Source organism: Geospiza fortis, unplaced genomic scaffold, assembly GCF_000277835.1.
Source record: "Geospiza fortis unplaced genomic scaffold, GeoFor_1.0 scaffold10, whole genome shotgun sequence".
Classification (NCBI taxonomy): Eukaryota; Metazoa; Chordata; class Aves; order Passeriformes; family Thraupidae; genus Geospiza; species Geospiza fortis.
The window spans coordinates 5,548,714-5,568,838 of NW_005054326.1; the positions used below are offsets into that span (position 1 = coordinate 5,548,714).

The 20,125-nt window shown below is 45.0% G+C and overlaps 1 protein-coding gene across 1 annotated transcript in view; it reads left to right on the plus strand.

Moving 5' to 3' along the window:
- The window catches only part of ATP6V0A4 (ATPase H+ transporting V0 subunit a4), a 23,583-nt gene continuing 3,458 nt past the window's right edge, over positions 1-20,125 (plus strand). Inside the window, exons 1-17 of the mRNA XM_005421058.3 lie at positions 1-117; positions 578-656; positions 1,449-1,543; positions 2,625-2,750; positions 3,134-3,228; positions 3,971-4,097; positions 4,567-4,649; positions 9,291-9,384; positions 9,941-10,153; positions 10,427-10,577; positions 11,336-11,475; positions 11,746-11,903; positions 12,352-12,445; positions 14,877-14,995; positions 15,916-16,132; positions 17,713-17,820; positions 19,718-19,852. Coding sequence (XP_005421115.1) covers positions 1-117; positions 578-656; positions 1,449-1,543; positions 2,625-2,750; positions 3,134-3,228; positions 3,971-4,097; positions 4,567-4,649; positions 9,291-9,384; positions 9,941-10,153; positions 10,427-10,577; positions 11,336-11,475; positions 11,746-11,903; positions 12,352-12,445; positions 14,877-14,995; positions 15,916-16,132; positions 17,713-17,820; positions 19,718-19,852 — 2,151 coding nt within the window. The remainder of the gene's footprint in view (positions 118-577; positions 657-1,448; positions 1,544-2,624; positions 2,751-3,133; positions 3,229-3,970; positions 4,098-4,566; positions 4,650-9,290; positions 9,385-9,940; positions 10,154-10,426; positions 10,578-11,335; positions 11,476-11,745; positions 11,904-12,351; positions 12,446-14,876; positions 14,996-15,915; positions 16,133-17,712; positions 17,821-19,717; positions 19,853-20,125) is intronic.

Below are 20,125 nucleotides of genomic sequence, written 5' to 3' on the forward strand. Positions count from 1 at the left end.
ATGGCCTCCATCTTCCGCAGTGAGGAGATGAGCCTGAGGCAGCTCTTCCTGCAGGTGGAGGCTGCCTACTGCTGCGTGGCTGAGCTGGGGGAGCTGGGGCTGGTCCAGTTCAGAGATGTGAGTAGTGCCTGGCTGGCGTGCTGAGCTGTTGGAGAGGTGCCCCGGGCTGTGCTTGTCCTTCCCTCAAAGCATTTGGGAAAGATGCACCTGTAGGGAGGCCAAAAAGACCATGGTGAGACTGGGGTTTCCCCAAGGCTGATCTGAAACCCAGACATGATGCCAAGACCCTACCCATCCCTGAGTCCCCACCCTTGTGCCTTCTGCACAACCTTAGAGCCACCCTTTGCATCATCAGGACACAGAAGTATCTCCATGAAGGCCCCTCTGTGACTCTTGTTGTGGGCAAGGCTACCAGGTCCATGAGGAAGCCCATGGGATTTCCCTGCCAGCAGGACCCTCTCACACCCAGTGATATTTGCCATTCTCACCAAAAGCACTTGTTCTCTGCTAATGTTGAAAAATGAGCACAGCACTGTGCAGCCTTCAGCCCCAGGCTTGTTTTCCCTCCTGTTTTTAGCTGAATGTGAATGTCAACAGCTTCCAGAGAAAGTTTGTGAATGAAGTGAGAAGGTGCGAATCCTTGGAGAGGATCCTGCGTGAGTAAATGCTTGTCAGATGCAATCGGCTTCCTGCCAGCTGGTGGTGTGGGATTGGTTTCTTTAAGTGCTCTCACACTGGGGAGCAGAATTAGTGGCAAAATGGTGATGTTTTCATCTGAGCCCCTGGAAATGTTTTCCATGCGTCGGCTAATTACCACTTCACCCCATATGGGCAATAAATTGTCGCCCTTGTTTTGAAAATGGTTAACTGAACTTAAAACTGTTAATTAGCTTTTATAAAATCACAAGATAAATCTGGGGCTGGTCCAGATAACCTGACTCTTACACCAGTGCACCAGGTGTTGGCACACACTTCTTCTGGGCTTCAGCCTTGGGATAAGTCCTTAAACACAAGCAGCAGAGCTTGTGGTTCCCACTGTCCTGTGGATGTGTGTCCTGGGAGCTCTGCGCTCTCCCACCACAACACTGGTGCCCACTGTACCCATGGTGGCAGCACCTGGCATTGTTGGCCAAGCAGTGGAACATGAACTTTCTGTGTGCCTTACTCACTGCCCCAAATAAAGGGGGCCATGGTCCCCACTTGTGCCAGTGCCACATGGGAATGGGCACTGTGACTTCAGAGGAAACAGCACCTCCACTGAGAAGGAGGCTGGGGGTGCTAATTCCTTGGTGGATGTGTATATGCACTGGGATGATGGCACCCATGTATCAATTAATCTTGTCACAGCTCCACGGGATGCCTTGGTCCTGGCTGAGCAACAAGCTGGAGACCAGGATGATGCACCAGGGATGATTCTGTGTTGAGAGTTCTGTGCCCTTTCCCTGCAGGTTTTCTGGAAAATGAGATGGAAGATAACGTTGAGATAGTCAAAGGAGAAAAGTACCCAGAGACACCCCTGCCTCGGGAAATGATTGATATGGAGGTACAGAATTTGGGGTGGAGCCAGGAGAGGGAAGGGTTGTGCACAACAAGGGCTGTCTGTGTGATGTGCTCAGTAGAACCCTCCCTGCGAGGAAGAGTCTGGTGCCAGAGGCTGGCACAACTCTCCCTGCCCAAGGAGGTGCTCCCCAAGTTGCTGCCGCAGCACTCAGGTTGAGGCTGGTCCTGCTGCATGTTCCTAAAGGAGCCCAGTGTTTTTACCATGCCCTTTGAAACATCCCTCTGGTCCCCCATATTAAGGAAAAGGTATTGCTTTCACAGAATGCCTCTTCATCCTATAGGAGAGAATAAGAAGGGTTTGGTGTGAGAGAATAAGAAGGGTTTGGTGTTTCACCAAGAGACCTGATGTTAGAACCCACTTCACTGCATAAAAATCCCAGGACTGCCTGTCCTGCTGGGAGTGTGGCTGTGATGCTGGGGCCTGACACAAAGACTTGGGTTTTGCTTTTGGATGTGCAAGGGATGCTTTATTCTAGCCCAGCTGGTAGCAAAGTTTACTGACAGGGTAATTTTAAAATGCTGCATGCAAAGGTGACTAGAAAGGAAAATCAAGCTTTCCAAGGGCTTCAGCTTCACCAGCAATTTTGTTTCCTGGTTATTCCTGGCTCCATGTCATCATCTAATTTTTGGCCTGTGCTAATGAACCTAAACTAATGTAGGTTGCTTTTGTAGTCAGTAAAATGACAGCCAGCCTGTCTGGGGTGTGAGATGTCTGTGAGTAACCACAGAGATACCCAGCCAGGCTGAGGCACCTACGCCACACACACACACCTACCTGCCTGTGCTTGGGTCAGGGGCATCAGAACTCCAATGCCAGAAGAGGGCAACACATCCATCAGGGAATGTTTGCAAAGGAAAAGTGATGCACTGGCATTGATTAATATCTTCCTACAGAAAGTTTTTATCAAACTGTTTGTTGAATATTTCTGTATTCTCCCTTGGAAAAACAAAAACAAAAACAAAAAACAAAAAACAAAAACACTGTTGTTTGAGATTTGGTATCAGGTTGGGAAAGAGCCTGATCTGCTTCAGAGTTTTTCTGGATGTGCTTGGACCCTAAACAGACAGTGCTGGAGAAACTGGAAGCCGAGCTGCTGGAAGCCAACCAGAACCAGCAAACACTGAAGCAGAACTTCCTTGAGCTGACAGAGCTCAAACATCTGCTGAAGAAAACCCAGGATTTCTTTGAGGTGAGAGGCCTCTTTGCTCTTCCAACAGAGATGTAGAAAGTTCTTTAAAGTACTTGCACTTTCATTTGGTGGGTGTTGCTTTTAGAGGTCTTTCCCACAAGCCATGATGAGGTTTGCAAAAACACCTCGATCACTTTGGAGCCTGCATTGCTTCGTGAGCCAGTGGGGCTCAAAAACTTACCTCACAGATCTCTTTGAAAATAGCATTTATGCTTTTCCATTGCTAAGATATAGCTGACTTCTATTGGTTTTCCTTTGGTCTAATCTCCATGGAAATCTCCATGAAAAGCTACCTTTGGGGAAAAGTTTTTAAGAGAAAAATGTGAAAATAGTTTTCAAACTGGCAATGCTGAAGAGTGTTTTGTAAAACTAATGTTTTCCAGGCAGAAACCAATCTGCCAGATGATTTCTTTAGTGAAGACACATCTGGACTGCTGGAGCTGAGAAGCACTCCTGCTGCTGCAGCTGCCAAGCTGGGGTGGGTATTGGTGATGGCCTCCAGCTTGGCCAGACTTCCCACCTGTGCTGCATTGCTGTGACACTGGCACAGCTTCCTTCAGCTTCTTAGCAGAGGGTGCCCACCAGCCTCCTCTGCACAGCTGTTTCATGAAGATAAGAGAGTGACTGTCTTCAGAAACTGTCATCAAATCTATGGTCAGGTTATGGGTCAGTGGGACAAATGGATTTCTGCTTCCAGGCCACCAATTCCAGTGATCCCTTAGTAGGTATTGACTGAAAATTGCTCTCTTAAGGCACCTCACTCATGACTTCTGGACTCAGGCATCTGGTCCTCATGGATGGATGTCTAACCACAGTAAAAGCCTCACTTTTTCTGTTGCACTGGGCTGCAGTCTGATCCTTTCTCAGAAAAGGGAAACAGGAGAGTAAAGATAAACCATCATTTCAAAATTTCTACCTCCTGCCTCTGCCATTCAGACACCCTCCTTTTTGTGACTTTAGGCATCTCTCCATTTTTCCATTTCTAGCCAGAATTTTCTCTTTACCTTCACCTATTGATCTAGAAAAGTTTTTTTTTTAAGAAAGAACCATAAAATAAAGTCAGTAGCTTGAGATAAAAGCCAGGCTTGAGCAGGGAAGGTTTTCCTAGAAGTGCCTGCTAGCACAGCCTAGAAAACAAGGGCTTGTGAAATCATGTGTGCTACAGGCCCTAAAAGGCATGGAATGGCCTTGTAATTAATTTATCTTGTAACTCTTCTCAGATTCACAGCAGGGGTGATAAAGAGGGAAAGGATGATCCCCTTTGAGCGTTTACTGTGGCGAGCCTGCAGGGGAAACATTTACCTGAGGTACACAGAAATGGACACCCCCATGGAGGACCCTGTGACAGTAGGTACCAACCTGGTCGTGCTTTCCTCTGCCCTGTGTCTGAGGGCAGCCTGTAGGGAACGGGTGGGACAGTTTGAGGATGGGAGCAGTTTCTCTGACATTGCTTTCCCCTTTTGCTGCTGTTGAGGGGGTTTATTACAGGTTTATACAGCTGTATTACAGAGACCACCATGGAAGTGGACTGTGGCTGTCCCCACCTGGAATTAGCCATGGAAGGTCGATTTCTTTGGTGTCTCTGGGGTGAACCCTGTGCTCCAGTGGAGCTCTGTCCCTTTTGTTCCTTCCTCCATAACCCAGAGCTGCTGCCCAGGCCTGTTTCCTGAAAGAGAATCTGGGGAAAACACTGCTGATGGGAAACTGGGGATGGGGGATAAAACAACCAGTGGAGAGGCTGCCAAAAAAAAAAGATACCAACTTTTCTGCACTGGACTCTGGGTGTGTTCAATTCTGCTTGAATTGTGTGTTGTAGAGAGAAGAGGTGAAGAAGAATGTGTTCATTATCTTCTATCAAGGAGAGCAGCTTAAACAAAAAATCAAGAAGATTTGTGATGGGTAAGGCAGGCCTGTGGGCAAGCCACAATGACCCCCCTAGAGGTGGTTACTGGCAGTCTGGGCTGGCTGAATTTGGAGCTAGATTTCAGATCTCCAGCTGTCAGCTCTGCAACCAACCTCCCTTCCCCTCCTCAGCTCTGCTGCTCCCAATCATGAAAGACATCCATCACTTTGGCACTTGGAACTCGAGATCCTACATTTTCCAAAGTGGCATGCAGCTCTTGGGAGCTTCAGCTGCTAGGGTTTTACTTGGGATATCTAAAAGGGGATTCTTTAAAAAAATACCCAGCGCTCTTCCCCTGAAAATCAGGGTCCCTAACTTGAGGACTGGAAACAAGGTAATCCTCAACTTGCTCTCAAGCCTTCCTGCATTTCTTCATAGAAAAATGATGCTGTAGTTTATTCAACCCTTTCCCAAGGCCTTTGAGCAATATCTGTGTAATCAGAGACAGAGCCCAGGAGAGAAATGAAAGCTTCATACAACCTGACTTGTTTCCACCCTGTTAAGCATCTTGAAAAGATAATTCAAGTTGAATATTTTGTTACCCTTTCATAACACTGATGACCAATGAGCTTTGTTGCAGTGTAAATCAGATTTGATGAGAGGATCTGTCTGCTGTCACCAAACCCATTTCAGGTACAGCTCCTCAGCCAGGCAAGGCCAGCCAAGAGCCTGCAGGGAGAAGCTGAGCAATTGCTCTTCCCTGACATCTGCACTCAGGGCAGGTCTTTCCTTACCTCCTGCCTTCATCAGAATAAAAGCACGTGCATCTTTCACCCAGCTGGCATGACTGACTTTAGTCCCAAGAAGTGACAGAACCCTGGGGTCTGTTAGCAATTCCTGCATTGCAAATGGGGCCCTCCAAGGGACCTTCTATGAGCAGTGGAGGGCAAGGACCATCCAGAGAGAAATTCAGCCCTCCTGAGGTGGATGTCTGTCCATGAAGCAGTCATGGACATGAGGGAAGACCCCCAGCTCTCAGTCACTGATTTCTGAAGCTCAAACATACAGGGAGTTCTGCCATAGCCATTGTGCAGGATCAGACTGCTGCTGCCAGTGGCCTTTGAGTTTTCAGCATTACAATTTCCTGCATACAATAGAATCATAGAACAATTTGAGTTGGAAGGAATTTTAATGATCGTTTCATTCCAACTCCCCTGCCATAGGCAGGGACACCTTCCAGTAGACCAGGTTGCTCGAAGCCCCATCCAGCCTGAACACTGCCAAGGATGGAGCATCCCCAACTTCTCTGTGGCACCCTGTGTCAGTGCCTCACCACCCTCACAGTAAAGAGCTTCTTCCTAATATTCAACCTAAACCTACTCTCAGTTTAAAGCCATTCCCCCTATGTCCTGTCACTACCTGCCCTTGTAAAAGGTCCCTCTCCAGCTTTCTTGTAGGCCTCTTTAGGTACTGGAAGGTGTGGTAAGGTCTCCCTGGAGTCTTTCCTTCTCCAGACTGAACAACCTCTATTTTCTCAGCCTTTCCTCATAGCAGAGGTGCTTCATCCCTCTGAGCATCTTCCTGGCCCTCCTTTGGACTTGCTTCATCAGGCCCATGTCCCCCTCATGTCTCATTTCTTTTCCTGCTTTTTAAATGCTCTTCAGACCCCTTCTCCCCTTCTGCATGGGCAGTTGCTGGTGGGGAATGCTTCCCATTGGATTTTAGGCTGTGCCTTGCAAGTCACCAGGTCATACATTTAGAACTGGCTGGCGTTGCCCATAGAGTGCTGAAAGTTCTTCATTTTGGATGTCTTTTTTTTTTCCTCTGCAGCATTTAAAATTCCCTGCAGTCAAAAGCCAAAACTTTTTTCCTGGGATGGGAGTAAAAGACCAAGCAACGCAATGCCTGTCAACGTATTCATGGTTGATTGACACCAAAATCCCCCAAACCATAGGCACAACCTTCTGCAGCTAGGGGTCAGGCAGTGCTGGAAATGTGAGCAGATCCCTACAGGGATGTTGTGGTGTGCAAAGTTTCTAGGAGCCAGTGTTGCAAATGTATGTGGTGGTAGGTTTGTAGGGAGGAACTTAGACTGGTTTCTCTCAGGCCCTTGTGACTGAAGCAAACTACACCTACCAAAGACAAATCCAGAGAACACTCTTTGCAGTGCTAATGAAGTAATCTTTTATGTTCCTTCTTCATTTCAAATTTTTTGGTTGCTAATATGCCCAACTATTCAAATGTTTTCCTGTGTGGCAGATTTCTAAATGTATTAATCCTCTGGCCCTCCTTTTGTGCTCTGTGGGCCATCAGCCACCCCTGGTACCCCGGCCAAGACATCTTAGTCTGGTCCACCTTAGTCTGGTCCACCTTTTAGGCAGGCATGACTACACCTAAAGCAGATGACAGTGTCGTTCCAGCCCCAGCAGGATATTTCTGCTTAGCACTAAGTCATCACTCATGACAAGTAAATATCCTGCAAAAATCATGGGACTGGTCTGAGCCAGGCTCCTGTAAGGCAGGCTAAGATTTGTTTGCAGAACTGTGTGCCTCAGGTTACGCTTGTAGTCCCTGCTTGACTCTAATTGGTAACATTAGTCTGCCAATTTCATGAGCATTAAGTCCATGCACAAATTTATTAGTGAAAGGTGTAGAGGGAGCAGGAAGGAGGAAAACGTAAGAATTTTTCTTTTCCTCCTTTTCTCGCAGCTGCCTCAGTACTAATGTGAATACTAAGCTGAGTTTATCAATGTAAGGATTCCCTGCTGAATTCTCCTGGAGCTTTCAGAGATGTCTGTGCCATTAGGGCAAAGCTGATACTCAGTATGCAAAATGGCTGTTAAAAGATCAAAGCAGCACTGCTGCAATAACGTTATTGGGAATGGGGGAACTGTACAGCATGGAGGAATAGGCTTTCAAGTTTGATTAAAAATCCTTATTAAAGATGAACTAAGAGCTGTGAAGAATAAGAAGATGGAAATAATTAGGTAGGGTGAATAACCTTTGGAAACGAATACCAGGTGTTGAGTGAGGAGAAATTCAATTCTGGAAAGGGAAGTTTAGCTGAAGAGCATGTGCTGTCATTACACACAGCTCTGGGCTGATCTCTAGGAAACTGCAGCATGTTTTGTTCAATTTGCAACTGTACTCACTTGTATGTGTGCTGGAACTGATTTTGTAGAGCAGGTGGTGAAATATCCTGTGCTCAGACAAAGCCAGAGTATGATGCTTATCTGTACACAGAGCCTGTACATTTTTGTCTCTTAAGCAGGGATAGACCCCTATGACCCTGTTGCGTCTTTTAATTCATCTCATGTGCAGAAAGACAGCCCTTCAGCAAACCTTACTCAGCATATCCAGGGCAGGATGGTGGAAGTGTGTTGCCTTAGGTCAGGGGCAGGAGATCTCTGCTCTGCAAAGAGGAAGGATCTCTTCCTGCAGATCTGATGAGCAGTATCAAAGTGGCAGGGGTGGCACATGCACTAGTTATCACTGAACAAGCCAAGAAGTAAAAAAAAGGAGGGATGTCTGCTATTTTAGTTACTGCAGCACCTCAGCTCAGCTCAGGCTTGCAGGCAGAGAGCAGCAGCAGTGCACCCTGTGGCCTCTAAGGGCCCGGTGAGAGCTCCTTGTGCCTGCCTTTGTGCATGAAGAGTACCCTGGGACTTGCTCTGCAGGCAGGACAGGTAGCTACACACTTCTCAGAGAGACATGCAACTCATTTCCAATTGTCTGTGCTGGGATCATATGGTGTCCAACACTGCAGTGTGCTGTGCTGGTGGAAGCACCTTTGCACCAGAGTGACCTGCAGCTGTGCTAGAGAAGGTCGAGTTCTGTGCTACAGCTGAAGCAGTACCTGTGTGGAGCTAAGACTTTCACTCAAATTAGAATCCCACATTAGTCCTTCTTATACCACACTAAACAAAACCACTGAATCTTCCAAACAGAACCTTGGGGGTAAGCTTATAAAAGCTTTCATACTGGTTATCTTAGCTGATGTAACAGACACACTCTCAAGGTGTTTAAAACCCTTCACCTATCCTTGCCTTGTTCCCAAGGTGTCTAGCCAAACAGGTGGACCAGAAGCATAAAGCCATTCTCCTATTTTATCCTGAAATGCCATCCTTTTGTTTGCTTGCTTGCTTGTTTGTTTTTGCAGGGTTATTTACTCATGCAGCCTGCCCGCACCAAGGGCGTTTGCTTGCAGTGCAGCAGTGGCTCAGCTGATGCCTTCTCCCAGTGCCTGCAGGAGGCTAGTGCAGAGACAGGCACATGGTATTTTTCCAACCTCGGTGCAACAGGGACATCTGTTGGCTGCTGCGTTAGCGAGGCTGCCTTTGCCAGGGTGGGTTTTCCTTGAGTCTCAATTCAAGCAGCTGGTGGACAGAAGGGAGGTGTCTACATGATGTGTTTGACATCAGGTCCTTGTATCACCTAAGACAAAGAGGGTTTTTCAGCTAGAGCAGGTGAAGGGATCCTTATTCTCATCAAGGGATGAAAGTACCTATTTGCAATTTTCTGCGAGACCAGGTGCAACTTTGTGGTATGTGAGAAGAGTATACTGCTGGGTCAGGAATGAAGTCCAGTTTCACTGCCTTTGAGCTGAGAAGAGTACAGAGGAAGAAAACTCGGTCGGGTTTTATATAAAATTTACAGAAAATAACAGGTGTTTCTCAACTCTCTCTTACTGAGGCTAGATTTCGTGCCACAGTCTATCCTTGTCCGGAGTCTGCCACTGAGCGCCGAGAAATGCTTGATGGAGTCAACACAAGAATCGAGGATTTAAACACAGTAAGTGGCAGTGGCTTCCCTGAGGACTGAACGCTACAAGTGGGACCTGCCCAGATATTTGTCCTGTCTGAAACCATGTTGCAGACCACACAGGTTGTCTTCCCGACACCATATCTCATCATCTCCATCATTCACTTATGCAGCAGCACTGTGGTGGCCACAGGATGTGTGGAGGTCCCAAGACCATGAACTGTAGTTCTACTCATGGGTGTGATATTCCTCAGGTTTGTGGCACGGACATGCCAGCTTGGGAGCACGTGGGGACATGTGGCCAGTCTGTAGGCAACTGGGTAGGGGGCCAATCCCACAGCTAAGTAACCCCCAGTGGTCTCCTCGACACTTACAGTGACTCAGGACCATGCAGGGAGAGTTCTTGGTGAGCAGCACTGTGCACCTGGTGTCGAGTGATCCCGTGTCCACACCTGCAGATTCTGCTCTCCAGGATACCCCACATTCCTGCAAATAGTTCCTTTCCATCAACCCTCTCCAGTTAACAGAGTAGCTCATGCCCCCTGTGCTTCCGTGTCTTGAGTGTTGCCCTGTGTTGCGCTTACAGGTGATGACACAAACCGAGTCCCACCGCCAACGACTGCTGCATGAGGCAGCAGCCAACCTGTGGACCTGGGGGATCAAGGTGAAGAAAATCAAGGCCATCTACCACATCTTGAATTGCTGTAACATTGACGTCACCCAGCAGTGTGTCATTGCAGAGATCTGGTTCCCAGTGGCTGATGCTGACCGGATAAAAAGAGCTCTCCATCAAGGAATGGTAAGAGAGCAACAGTTTGGGTCCTTGAAGCTCTCACCCACACTGAATTGTTTATATGTTGAACATATTTCCAGACAGGTCTGGTACTGTAATGTGGGGCTCCCTTTTCTAAGCTGAGGTTGTCCCATTGTCATTTGACCTTTCATCTTTTGACAGAGCTTAAGGTCAGCATTAAATGTTAGCAGGTTTGTGACAGACCCTTGAGCCAGAAGTGGTGTTGTGGGGCCAATTCTTCTATCCACTCTGTGTCTGTCCTTGTCACTGTGTTTGCAGGAACGCAGTGGCTCCACAATTGCCCCCATCCTCACTGCCATACACACCAAGATGGCACCACCCACCTTCAACAGGACCAACAAGTTCACAGCTGGATTTCAGAACATTGTGGATGCATATGGTGTGGGCAACTACAGGGAGATGAACCCAGGTGAGAAACATTCAGCTACATACATATGGTTTGCATGAGCCAAAGTAAAGCCTTTGAGCTCTCTCACTATCCTGAAAAATGTACTCGCTGCTGATTGAGAAATCTGAACTTATTGGAACTGTTTGGTGTATAGGCATGGATTTTCTCAGGCAAAGAATTTGGCTGTTGGTCTTCAATGAATGATTGTGATGGAAATAAGGAACTATACAAATACAGGGTGGAGAACAGATGGTGAGATAGCTGGTCTGAGGAAAAGAACTAAGCTCACAAAGGAAATGTAAGTTGAGCTCACTGTGTTGACGCAAAAAAGGCCAAAAGGACCTGATAAAAGTTTGAAACAATGGTAGAGAATTTCAGACCACTGAGAATTAATAGAAACCTAGAAATGGGGGCTTATGTGAAAGGGTGAGATTAACTCAGACTGTTGAGACTGAGCTGGTTGAGAAACATGATAGCAACCTTCAAATACATTTTTGTGTTGCAAAACAGAATGCAGTTGTCTACACATGGTGTTTATTATGGTGAAGCAAGAAGCAAAGGATAAAACTGCAAGGAAGGTACAGGTTGTACAAGTGAACATTCTCTGTGATGGTAAAGCCAGTTCTGCACTAGATCTGACTGCCTGGCGTGTAGGGGAGGAATTGAGGAGGCCCTTTAGGGCAGTACCTGTAAGGAATGGCCTGCTGGAGTAGACTGCTTCTTTGATGAGGCCTTTTTGTTTAGAGAGAGCTGAGCTTCTTGGCCTTTCCCTCCTGCAGCTCCCTACACTATCATTACCTTCCCCTTCTTGTTTGCGGTGATGTTTGGGGACTGTGGCCACGGCGCTGTCATGCTGGGCTTTGCACTCTGGATGGTCATTAATGAGAAGAGCCTTCTGGCCCAGAAAAGCACTAATGAGGTGAGTACCAGGGGTAGGCTCATCAGCCCCGATGGATAAAGGGGACATCCAGCCTCCCAAGGGCTGTGTGGAGATGGTTCAAAGATACCTGTGAGGCAAAGGTTTGGCAATTCTACCTGTTCATACACAGACGGCCTAAAGGACCCAAAATTTTCTATGAATAACTGTATATACACAGACTAGTACAATCATGTCTGCTGTTGGCTGAGGCCCACAGACTGATAGGCCTGCAGGTACTTTGGTCATTGGCACTGCCTTCTCCCCCTGCAGATCTGGAATACCTTTTTCAGCGGGCGCTACCTGATCCTGCTCATGGGCATATTCTCCATGTACACTGGCTTCATCTACAATGACTGCTTCTCCAAATCATTCAACTTCTTTGGTTCTTCCTGGCACATCATCCCCATGTTTAAAAATAACACTTGGAAGTAAGTACTAAATGTAGGAAGGAAGTAAAAACACACCAAATGGAGCATGTAGGCTTGGAAAGAGAGACTGCCTGTGTGGGGAAGGGAAAGACTCCCTGCTGTGGATGCAGCCATGAATGAATCAGAGGTTTTGTCTGACACACACAGATGAACTCACTATTGAAATGGAAATGTAGAGTCCCTGGGAACACGCCTGTTTGTTCAGGCGCTGATGTGCATAAAAATCTGCAGGTGTCCAGGACTGATGCATAGAGAATTATCAGTGTGAGGGAGGCTGCCATTGTGTGGGGCCCATTTACATGCACACAAGTGCAGGATAACAGGTCACAGAAAGGCTGGAGTCAGCTACAGATATACTGTGGTAGTCCTCAGCACACCTCACATAAATATACTGTGGGCTTCGATGGAGAGAATAAGCTGCAAAGGTCATTTCCTTTTTCTCTTGTAGTAAGGATGTGCTTCTAGAAAATACAGTGCTGCAGCTGAATCCAGCAATCCCAGGAGTCTACTCTGGAAATCCATATCCATTTGGAATAGATCCGGTAATTAAATTAAATTGCTCTAAGATAATTTGTATTTCAGTCCTGTTTCTGCATATCAGGTACATCAGTAGCTCCCTGCACTCTCTCCTGAAGCTGTGCTTTTCACTTCTTGCTCTTTGTTCCTTATATAGTTGTTGTGGTTTAACCCCAGCCAGCAGCCAAGCCCCACTCAGCCCTTTGCTCACTCCCCCACCAGTGGGATCAGGGAGAGAATTGGAAGGGTGAAAGCTGGAAAACTCATGGGTGGAGATATAGACAGTTTAACAGGGAAAGCAAAAGCTATGCACACAAGTAAAGAATTAAGTCATCTCCTCCATGGGCAGGCAGGAGCTGAGCCATCTCCAGGAGAGCAGGACCCCATCACATGTGATGGTGACTTGGGAGGACAAACACCATCACTCCAAACATCCCTCCTTCCTCCCTCTTCCCTCCACTTTATACACTGAGCATGATGCCATGTGGTCTGGGATATTCCTTTGGTTGTTTTGGGTCACCTGTGCTGTCTCTGTCTCCTCCCAACCTCCCGTGACCCCCACCAGTTCCTCACCAGCCTCATGAAAAGCAGCAAAGGCCTTGGCTCTGTGTAAGCCCTGCTCAGCAATAACAAAAACATCTCCATACTATCTACCCTGTGTTTACAAATCCAAAATACATCCCCATACTAGCGACTATGAAGAAAAATACCTCTAATCCAGGCAAAATCAGCCCATTCCACCCCTTATTCCACACTATTTACATTGTGCTCAGGTACCACACTATTCAGTACAACTTCATTAACCACCACTCACCCCCCATTCATCAGTCCTTCTGATGCTTTCCTTTAGCAATTAGCAATTGATATATTGCTAACAGCTCTGCACAGGCAGCAGCAAAATAGTAAGCAGGAAGGAAGTTTGATTTTTCTGGAGAGTGGTCTTGTGCTAAAGTTTCTTTTCTACTACGCATCTGCTGAACTCTGTTTCCTTACTTGAGTACTTAACCCATTCCAGAGATAGCTCACCAGTTTGAAGGCAAACTTCCAAATTTCATGCAGTCTATTTGTTGCATGGAAGGTGAAATAAATGGCAGTATTATTTAACTTAGCCACATTTTCTCCTCTGTGTCCTATTTCCCTTTTTCTTGTTGTTCTGTCTTTATCATGTACTGAAATGTACTTTTTCACATCAAGCTTTCCTGTTTCAATCTTCATATTAGTCAAATAACCCCCATCCCTGCTGGTTGCACTCTCACTTCAATTGGCCACCCAAAGGAACTCTGTCCTCCCCTGGTTCTCAGAGACATTGACCTTGTAGTCAGTTTTTTATAAACTCAGCCCAAAAGCTCTGCCCGGGATGTGGGCAGTCTGGTTCAGAAAATCACGTCAGAAGCAGCTGAGTTTTCTGCATGTTTCCCTAATTTAGGTTGACCTAGACCTCTTCCAGCCTGGCTTTTCCCTGGTCAAGAGTGGGAAAGTCCTGGCTGGGAGGGAAGAATGGCTGAACAAGTGCTGGAAGGGAAGGGGCGGACGGGAAGCACCAGCTTCCAGATAATCTCTGAGGAGATTTTCTGTGTCATCTGCCCTGAAGGATGGATGGCTCTTTGCATTTTGCAAATCCTGCTGGCATGACTGAGGTGTATCTTGGAAAAAAAGTCACCCTGATATGGAGAAGATAGCCAGTCTCTTTGGCATCCAGAGAATAGGCATGTCAAACAAACATGCAAAAGCTAATGTTTCACCCTCCAAATAATCCTGTCTTCCTCCTTTCTCTTCAGGTACTATACTTAGTGTCTGAAAAGTGGTGTCTACTTACTGTCTCTGGACAGAAGACTTTGGGGTCTAGGAAGTTTGAGAAGAAAGGAGAAGCAACCCTGAAGCTCTGTAGCATACAAAAGGCAGGACTGAGAAGGGATGTATGTCCCAACATAACTAAAAAGTTAGTGCAGAGAGGCAGGCAATAAGCTGATCTCCATGGCCAAAGAGTTGAAAAGAGCTTTTTCTGTTCAAACAAAAATTTTGAAAATGCTCTGTCCTCAGTGCTTCTCTGGTGAGGGTGGAACTAATTTTGGTTGCAGCAGGAGGGATTTTCTCATGCCTTTCCACTTTTGCTAAAGATGATGACTCAGCCTAAGGACAGGAAATGACACAGAAAATATTTAGGTTCTGCTACCAGCCTTTGCAGTAGTTTCCAGAGGACTGAAGTCATAGGATCATTTTAAATTGTTGTTATTTCCTTTGTTAAACAAGTTTAATACTTTATACTTTTTAGATTAATACCTTGGCAGAGTGAAAAGTAACAAAGGGAACATCTAGATTTCTGTGCATTGCTCCCTCTTACTAGAACTGGTAGGACTAAATCGATGGTGCCAAAGCAACAACTTCCACAAACCTTTTATTGATCAAACACCTGAAAATCTTGTTCTTCTCTCTCTCTCCCTGTTCCTTTACCCAAAGATCTGGAATGTTGCAACGAACAAGCTGACTTTCCTGAACTCCTACAAAATGAAGATGTCGGTTGTCATAGGGATTGTGCACATGGTTTTTGGGGTGGTACTCAGTCTCTTCAACCACATGTAAGTTCATTTCAGCAAGCCTGTTGCTGCAGCAGCACACAAGTCCTCATCACTAAACTGGTGTCCTTCACTGAGAGAAAGTCATATTTTGGAGTGATGATCTGAACTTTGACCTTTCCCTGGTGTGAGTAGAAATGTGCCATACACTGGCTGACTCACACAGTGTTTGATATACAGAGCTAAGTCCAAAGGACAGCCATAACATTGCAGGTATTTTCTTCAATAAACTCTCTTTTTAACTTTGTTATATTCTCAATTCTGCAGGAATATTGGAACACACTAAATTAAAAAGATGTAGCACCTCCCACTATTGACAACTTTCCTCTTGAAAGACAAGCTCTTTTGGCCTAAACCAAAACACACTGAAATCTTGCAGAGCGTGTGCATTTGGCCTAGCTTAGCAGCTCTTGGTCAGGATTTGTGGGTGTACTTGTCTATATCTCTGCCTCTACGTTTTGCAACAACAAATAAAAAATGGTGATCAAGTGCAGAGGCTGATACTGTTGTGTAGAGAGACTCTTCAAAGCTGCAATGTGTGTAGTGACCTTCAAGGACAGAAAGTGTTTGAGAGAACCCTACAGGACTGATACTACACCTGGTTCTGACCTTTCTTGGCATATCATGCTCAACTTTGTGAATAAGACGTTTTTTGAAAATTGTCTTTTATTTCAGTGTAATAATCTTTTGAGTTGCTGAGAGATCAAGTACAAAAACCTGAAGATAATTAGTATAACAGAGACTTCGTATTTAAACAATGGCTTTCACTGATAAATCCTGTAATTATGAATTTCTTTCTTGGCTAGTAATAGTTGTAAATTTGTTCGGTTATTTCCCAAAAACTAGGTACTGCCAGACTTGGGTGCAAACTTGTATTAATATCTAGTGTATTAACTCTAGTTTTCTTTCCTGATTCTTTCCAGCTACTTCAGGAAATACATAAACATTATCCTTCAGTTCATTCCAGAGATGATTTTTATTATCTCTCTTTTTGGCTACCTGGTCTTCATGATTATTTTCAAATGGTGTCATTTTGATGTCTATTCATCCCAGAGTGCACCAAGCATCCTCATCCACTTTATCAACATGTTTCTGTTCAACTATAGTGATACTTCAAATGCTCCATTGTATCTGCATCAGGTATGGATCAAGCTGCCTGAATCCACTGTAGTTTTGTATTTGCAGTGGGTGTTGTGAAGAGTGGGCACAAAGATACAGGCTCAGAAGCTCAATCACAAGTGTCAGTCACAAAAGTAAAGTTTATTCTTCTGGTATTTGTGTTGGTCTTGTCAACAGGGAGAGGAAAGCAGCTATCAATCAGTGATGCAGAGGAAATCTCTTTCCTAGTGTCATTCTGACAAGAATAGTGATGCAGTGGAAGATACTGTTGGGGGAAAAAAATCAAAGTGTGACTAGAGATACAAAGCTGTGTATTGCAGGCATGCTGTCCTGCAGTCTGGTCACAATGCCAGAGACATCTTCCTTTCTTCCTATAAGATAAGTTCCTATTTCATCTTTGGAAAGCTTTAATACTTGACATTTTCACTTAAAAAAGTAGAAGTAGATAGAGGATTTTCTGGCAGCTTTTTGTGAGAAATAACTCCTCTTGGGAGTTCACTTAAAAAAAAAAAAGGCAAGCAAAAAGAATCCCCTAAGAGGAAACTTGTTTTAAAGTAATCTCTATTTATATTCTTAGAACATGGAATTTTTTTCTTTGATTGATTTTACATCAGCAGCATCAATGAAGAATCTGCAAGCAAGCCACATGTGTGCAGCCACATCTATACAGTTGCACACTGGGCCCCCCAACATGAGCTCAATTTTAGGGACAGCTGATGAGTCAGAACTAATAGAGAGCCCTGATCAGCTTCAAGAAACTTGTTAAGGATTCAGGAGAGTTTGGAAAAACACAGTCTTCCCAGCCTTTAAAAAGTCTTTAGATAACATTGTGCTTTGTAACAACCCAAAGTTTTTCCAGGGTGGCAATTTTTTTCTTATATTCCTGTCCCCCTGCCCCACCAGGAACAGAATGTGCCATCTGCCGGGGTAGTCTGAATGAAAATATTGTATGAGCCCAATCATAAGGTGATCAGACATCTGAGCCAGCTTTAAAAAAATGCAGAAGTTGTGCTTCAAGGTTTTCTTTGTTTGTTTTGATGTTGCTGTTTTTGTGTAAGTATGAAGAGTTTTGTCAGGACAGCAACAGGGGTGCCATACTTCAGTGTAAGAACGCCTTATATTTTGGGGACAGTCTGTTACCAAACCCAAGCGATGGGGATTCTGGAATTGCAGATGTAGAGTAAATCCAGGGCAAGATTTGAATGACTTGGCTCTTACTGCAGTCTTTCCACACTGATCAAAGCAAGGCAGCCTGACTTACACAGAGTTACCTCATTCACTTGGGACACTGAGTAGCCAGGTTCAAGTCAGTAGCATGAGATTTTGGTAAATTAACCCTTTTCAGCATGACAGCCTTTCATCTCCAGGTCTCCAACCATCTCTAGCTGAATGTGCTTTCTGGAGCCTTAAGCACTATACATTTATTTTCTCATTCTCACAAGCAGAGGATACACAGCCAAATACAACAAATACAACAGGGAGTTGAGTTGTATTTGTTGTATTTAAAAAATTACCATAATATAGACTCAGGTTTCTAACCATAAAGCTAGTTGGCTAAATGAAGTAAAGCAATTTCTTGCTCTTGTTGTTTTGTCTTTTAGAAAGAAGTGCAGAGCTTCTTAGTCATATTTGCTCTGATTGCTGTTCCCTGGATGCTCCTCATTAAACCTTTCATCCTCCGAGCCAACCACCAGAAAGCACAGCACATGGTAAGGGATGTGGATCAGCTGGGGGGGACTCAGTACTGCAGAGACAAAGCTGGGGAGACAGACCCCAAAAACTCTTTGCAGTGATGCAATTCTACATTTCTCTGAACTCAGGCTTTCTCTGACAATTTCAAAATGTGCTTTACACCACATATGCCCAGGACACGTGTATGGACATGTCTAAACCATCTAAACTAGAATCAGAGAATGGGTGAATTTGGAAAGGATCACTGGAGGTCATCTGGTCCAAACTCCCTGCTGAAACAGGGTTCCCTAGGGCTCATTACTCAGGTTTGTGTCCAGACAGCTTTTGAATATCTCCAGTAAAGGAAACATTTCCCTGGAAGCAGGAGCTTTGCTAGCAAGGACATACCCTATTTGTTAAGCTGACACCAAGCTCTTTCACCTGCTGTATCAAAAACCAAAGAAGATTTAGAAAGATTGAAGTGCTGGTAAAGGCAAGACAGGGAAAATACCTCAGTTGTCAGTGCACAATCTCCACTAACCATTAGTTTGCTCTCTGAGAAATGGGGCATCTGTGAAAGTCCTGGCCATGGAGAGAGCAACAGTGCTTGAAGGAGAGGTTTGATTTAAAAGCTGTTGCCTGCTTTCTGTAGTTCTTTCTTCCTTAAGTGATTGCCTTCACATTAACAGAGCCCTCCTTCCCATGGGTTCTGCGGTTTGCCCACAGCTTCCCAACACACAGCTGTGGCAGCTGCAGCTTCCCAGCTGATCATTCATTCTCTCCATTACTGCACTAACAGGACTTTACTTGTCAGTCAAGATTTACTTCTCTTTGTAGTTAGAGTTAGTGGCTGGAGTACCATTTATAGGGCACAGATGTTTCCATTTGAAGAAAGAGATGCTGGTTTTGCTGCTTGACCTTTTCCAACCCAGTCACTTCTGACCTATAATTGAAAGCCAGGTCCCTGGGAGACCTTTTCAGCCCTGCCTCTGCACTGTAATTTCTTATTTTGTCATTCTTCTGGGATTTGGATGAAGGCTTGACATGGCTGACTCCATCTCCTGCTTTTATGCCAGGAACATCTGACAGGTTTTACCCACCTCCTATTGTGCCCCCATATTTCTATGCCTAATTTTCATATATTAGCTGTCTGATCACATCCTGCATTCCCCTAGATTTATATGTTTGCAGCAGTCTGTTTTCTGTGCTGACATTCAGGTAAAGCAAAGATAAAGCGGGTGTGACAATCATTACTGCTGCACTAGGAAACAATATGTTGTGAGGAGACCTTTCCCATGAAACCTGCTGGAGGCTATAAAGGGTGACAAGGCAGAATCTGACAGAAGCCATGAGGTCTCTATTTGGTTATGCTGTATAATAGGACTTATTAGATCAGGTTGTTCAGGCCTCTAGAAAAGTCCTGTAAATAATAATTTTAGAGAAGTTGACACAAGGTTTTTGCCAATTTAAAGTGAATCAAGAGCTTTGAGTTTTATTTCTGCCTGTATCCAAGAACTGTGTGACCTTCATCAAGTCATATGATCCTCTCAGGCTTCGTTGCTCTTTTGCTTGACACTAATTCCTTTGATTTGCACCCATCTAATTGGGAACATCAGCTTTAAAAGTACCTCAGTTTTCTCATTTCCTAAAAGTGATGGGTCTTCTCATGGTGGGATCAAAGAGTGCATTGTGACACTAGAAACTAGCTACAAAATAGTTGGAATCACTGGAAAATGCTTTAGGATAGAAAACATTTAGGTATTATTTGCCATTTGGTGGGAATATTCAATTTCTGTTGTCTTTGATGACTTATTGACTTGAAACTGTCTTTGTGTTCATGATGTAATCCTTCACGTGTTACCCATCATGAGGTTATTGAGGGAGGACTTCTTCATTTTGACATCAACCAAACATACTGCATTTTGTTTCTGAAAGCTCCGTTCTCAAGCCATCTCAGGAAACTCAGGAGATGAAAATGAGGTAGATGTCCCACAGACCAATCACTCCAAGAAAGCTTCCCAGGGAGACCACAGCGGTGGCCATGAAGGACATGAGGGTGAGGATGAAGAGGTAAGAAAATTTGCACAGAAAATTGTTCAGACAAATACAGTAGTAGAAGACACAAAGTCAAGCAGAAGACTTTTGCATGGTTGCCAGCCCTTTTTTCTAACAAGATATCAACACATACTGTTGTAACAGTTTGTGTTTTCAAACAGAATAGGGTTTGAACTTTCATTGAATTAATTCCTCTGAATTTTTCCTTTGGTTTTGCCTGGTGGTGGCACGCATTCTTGCAAACCTCAAGCTTTTACAAACTTCAGGGTTTTGTTTCCTCAGGAGTAG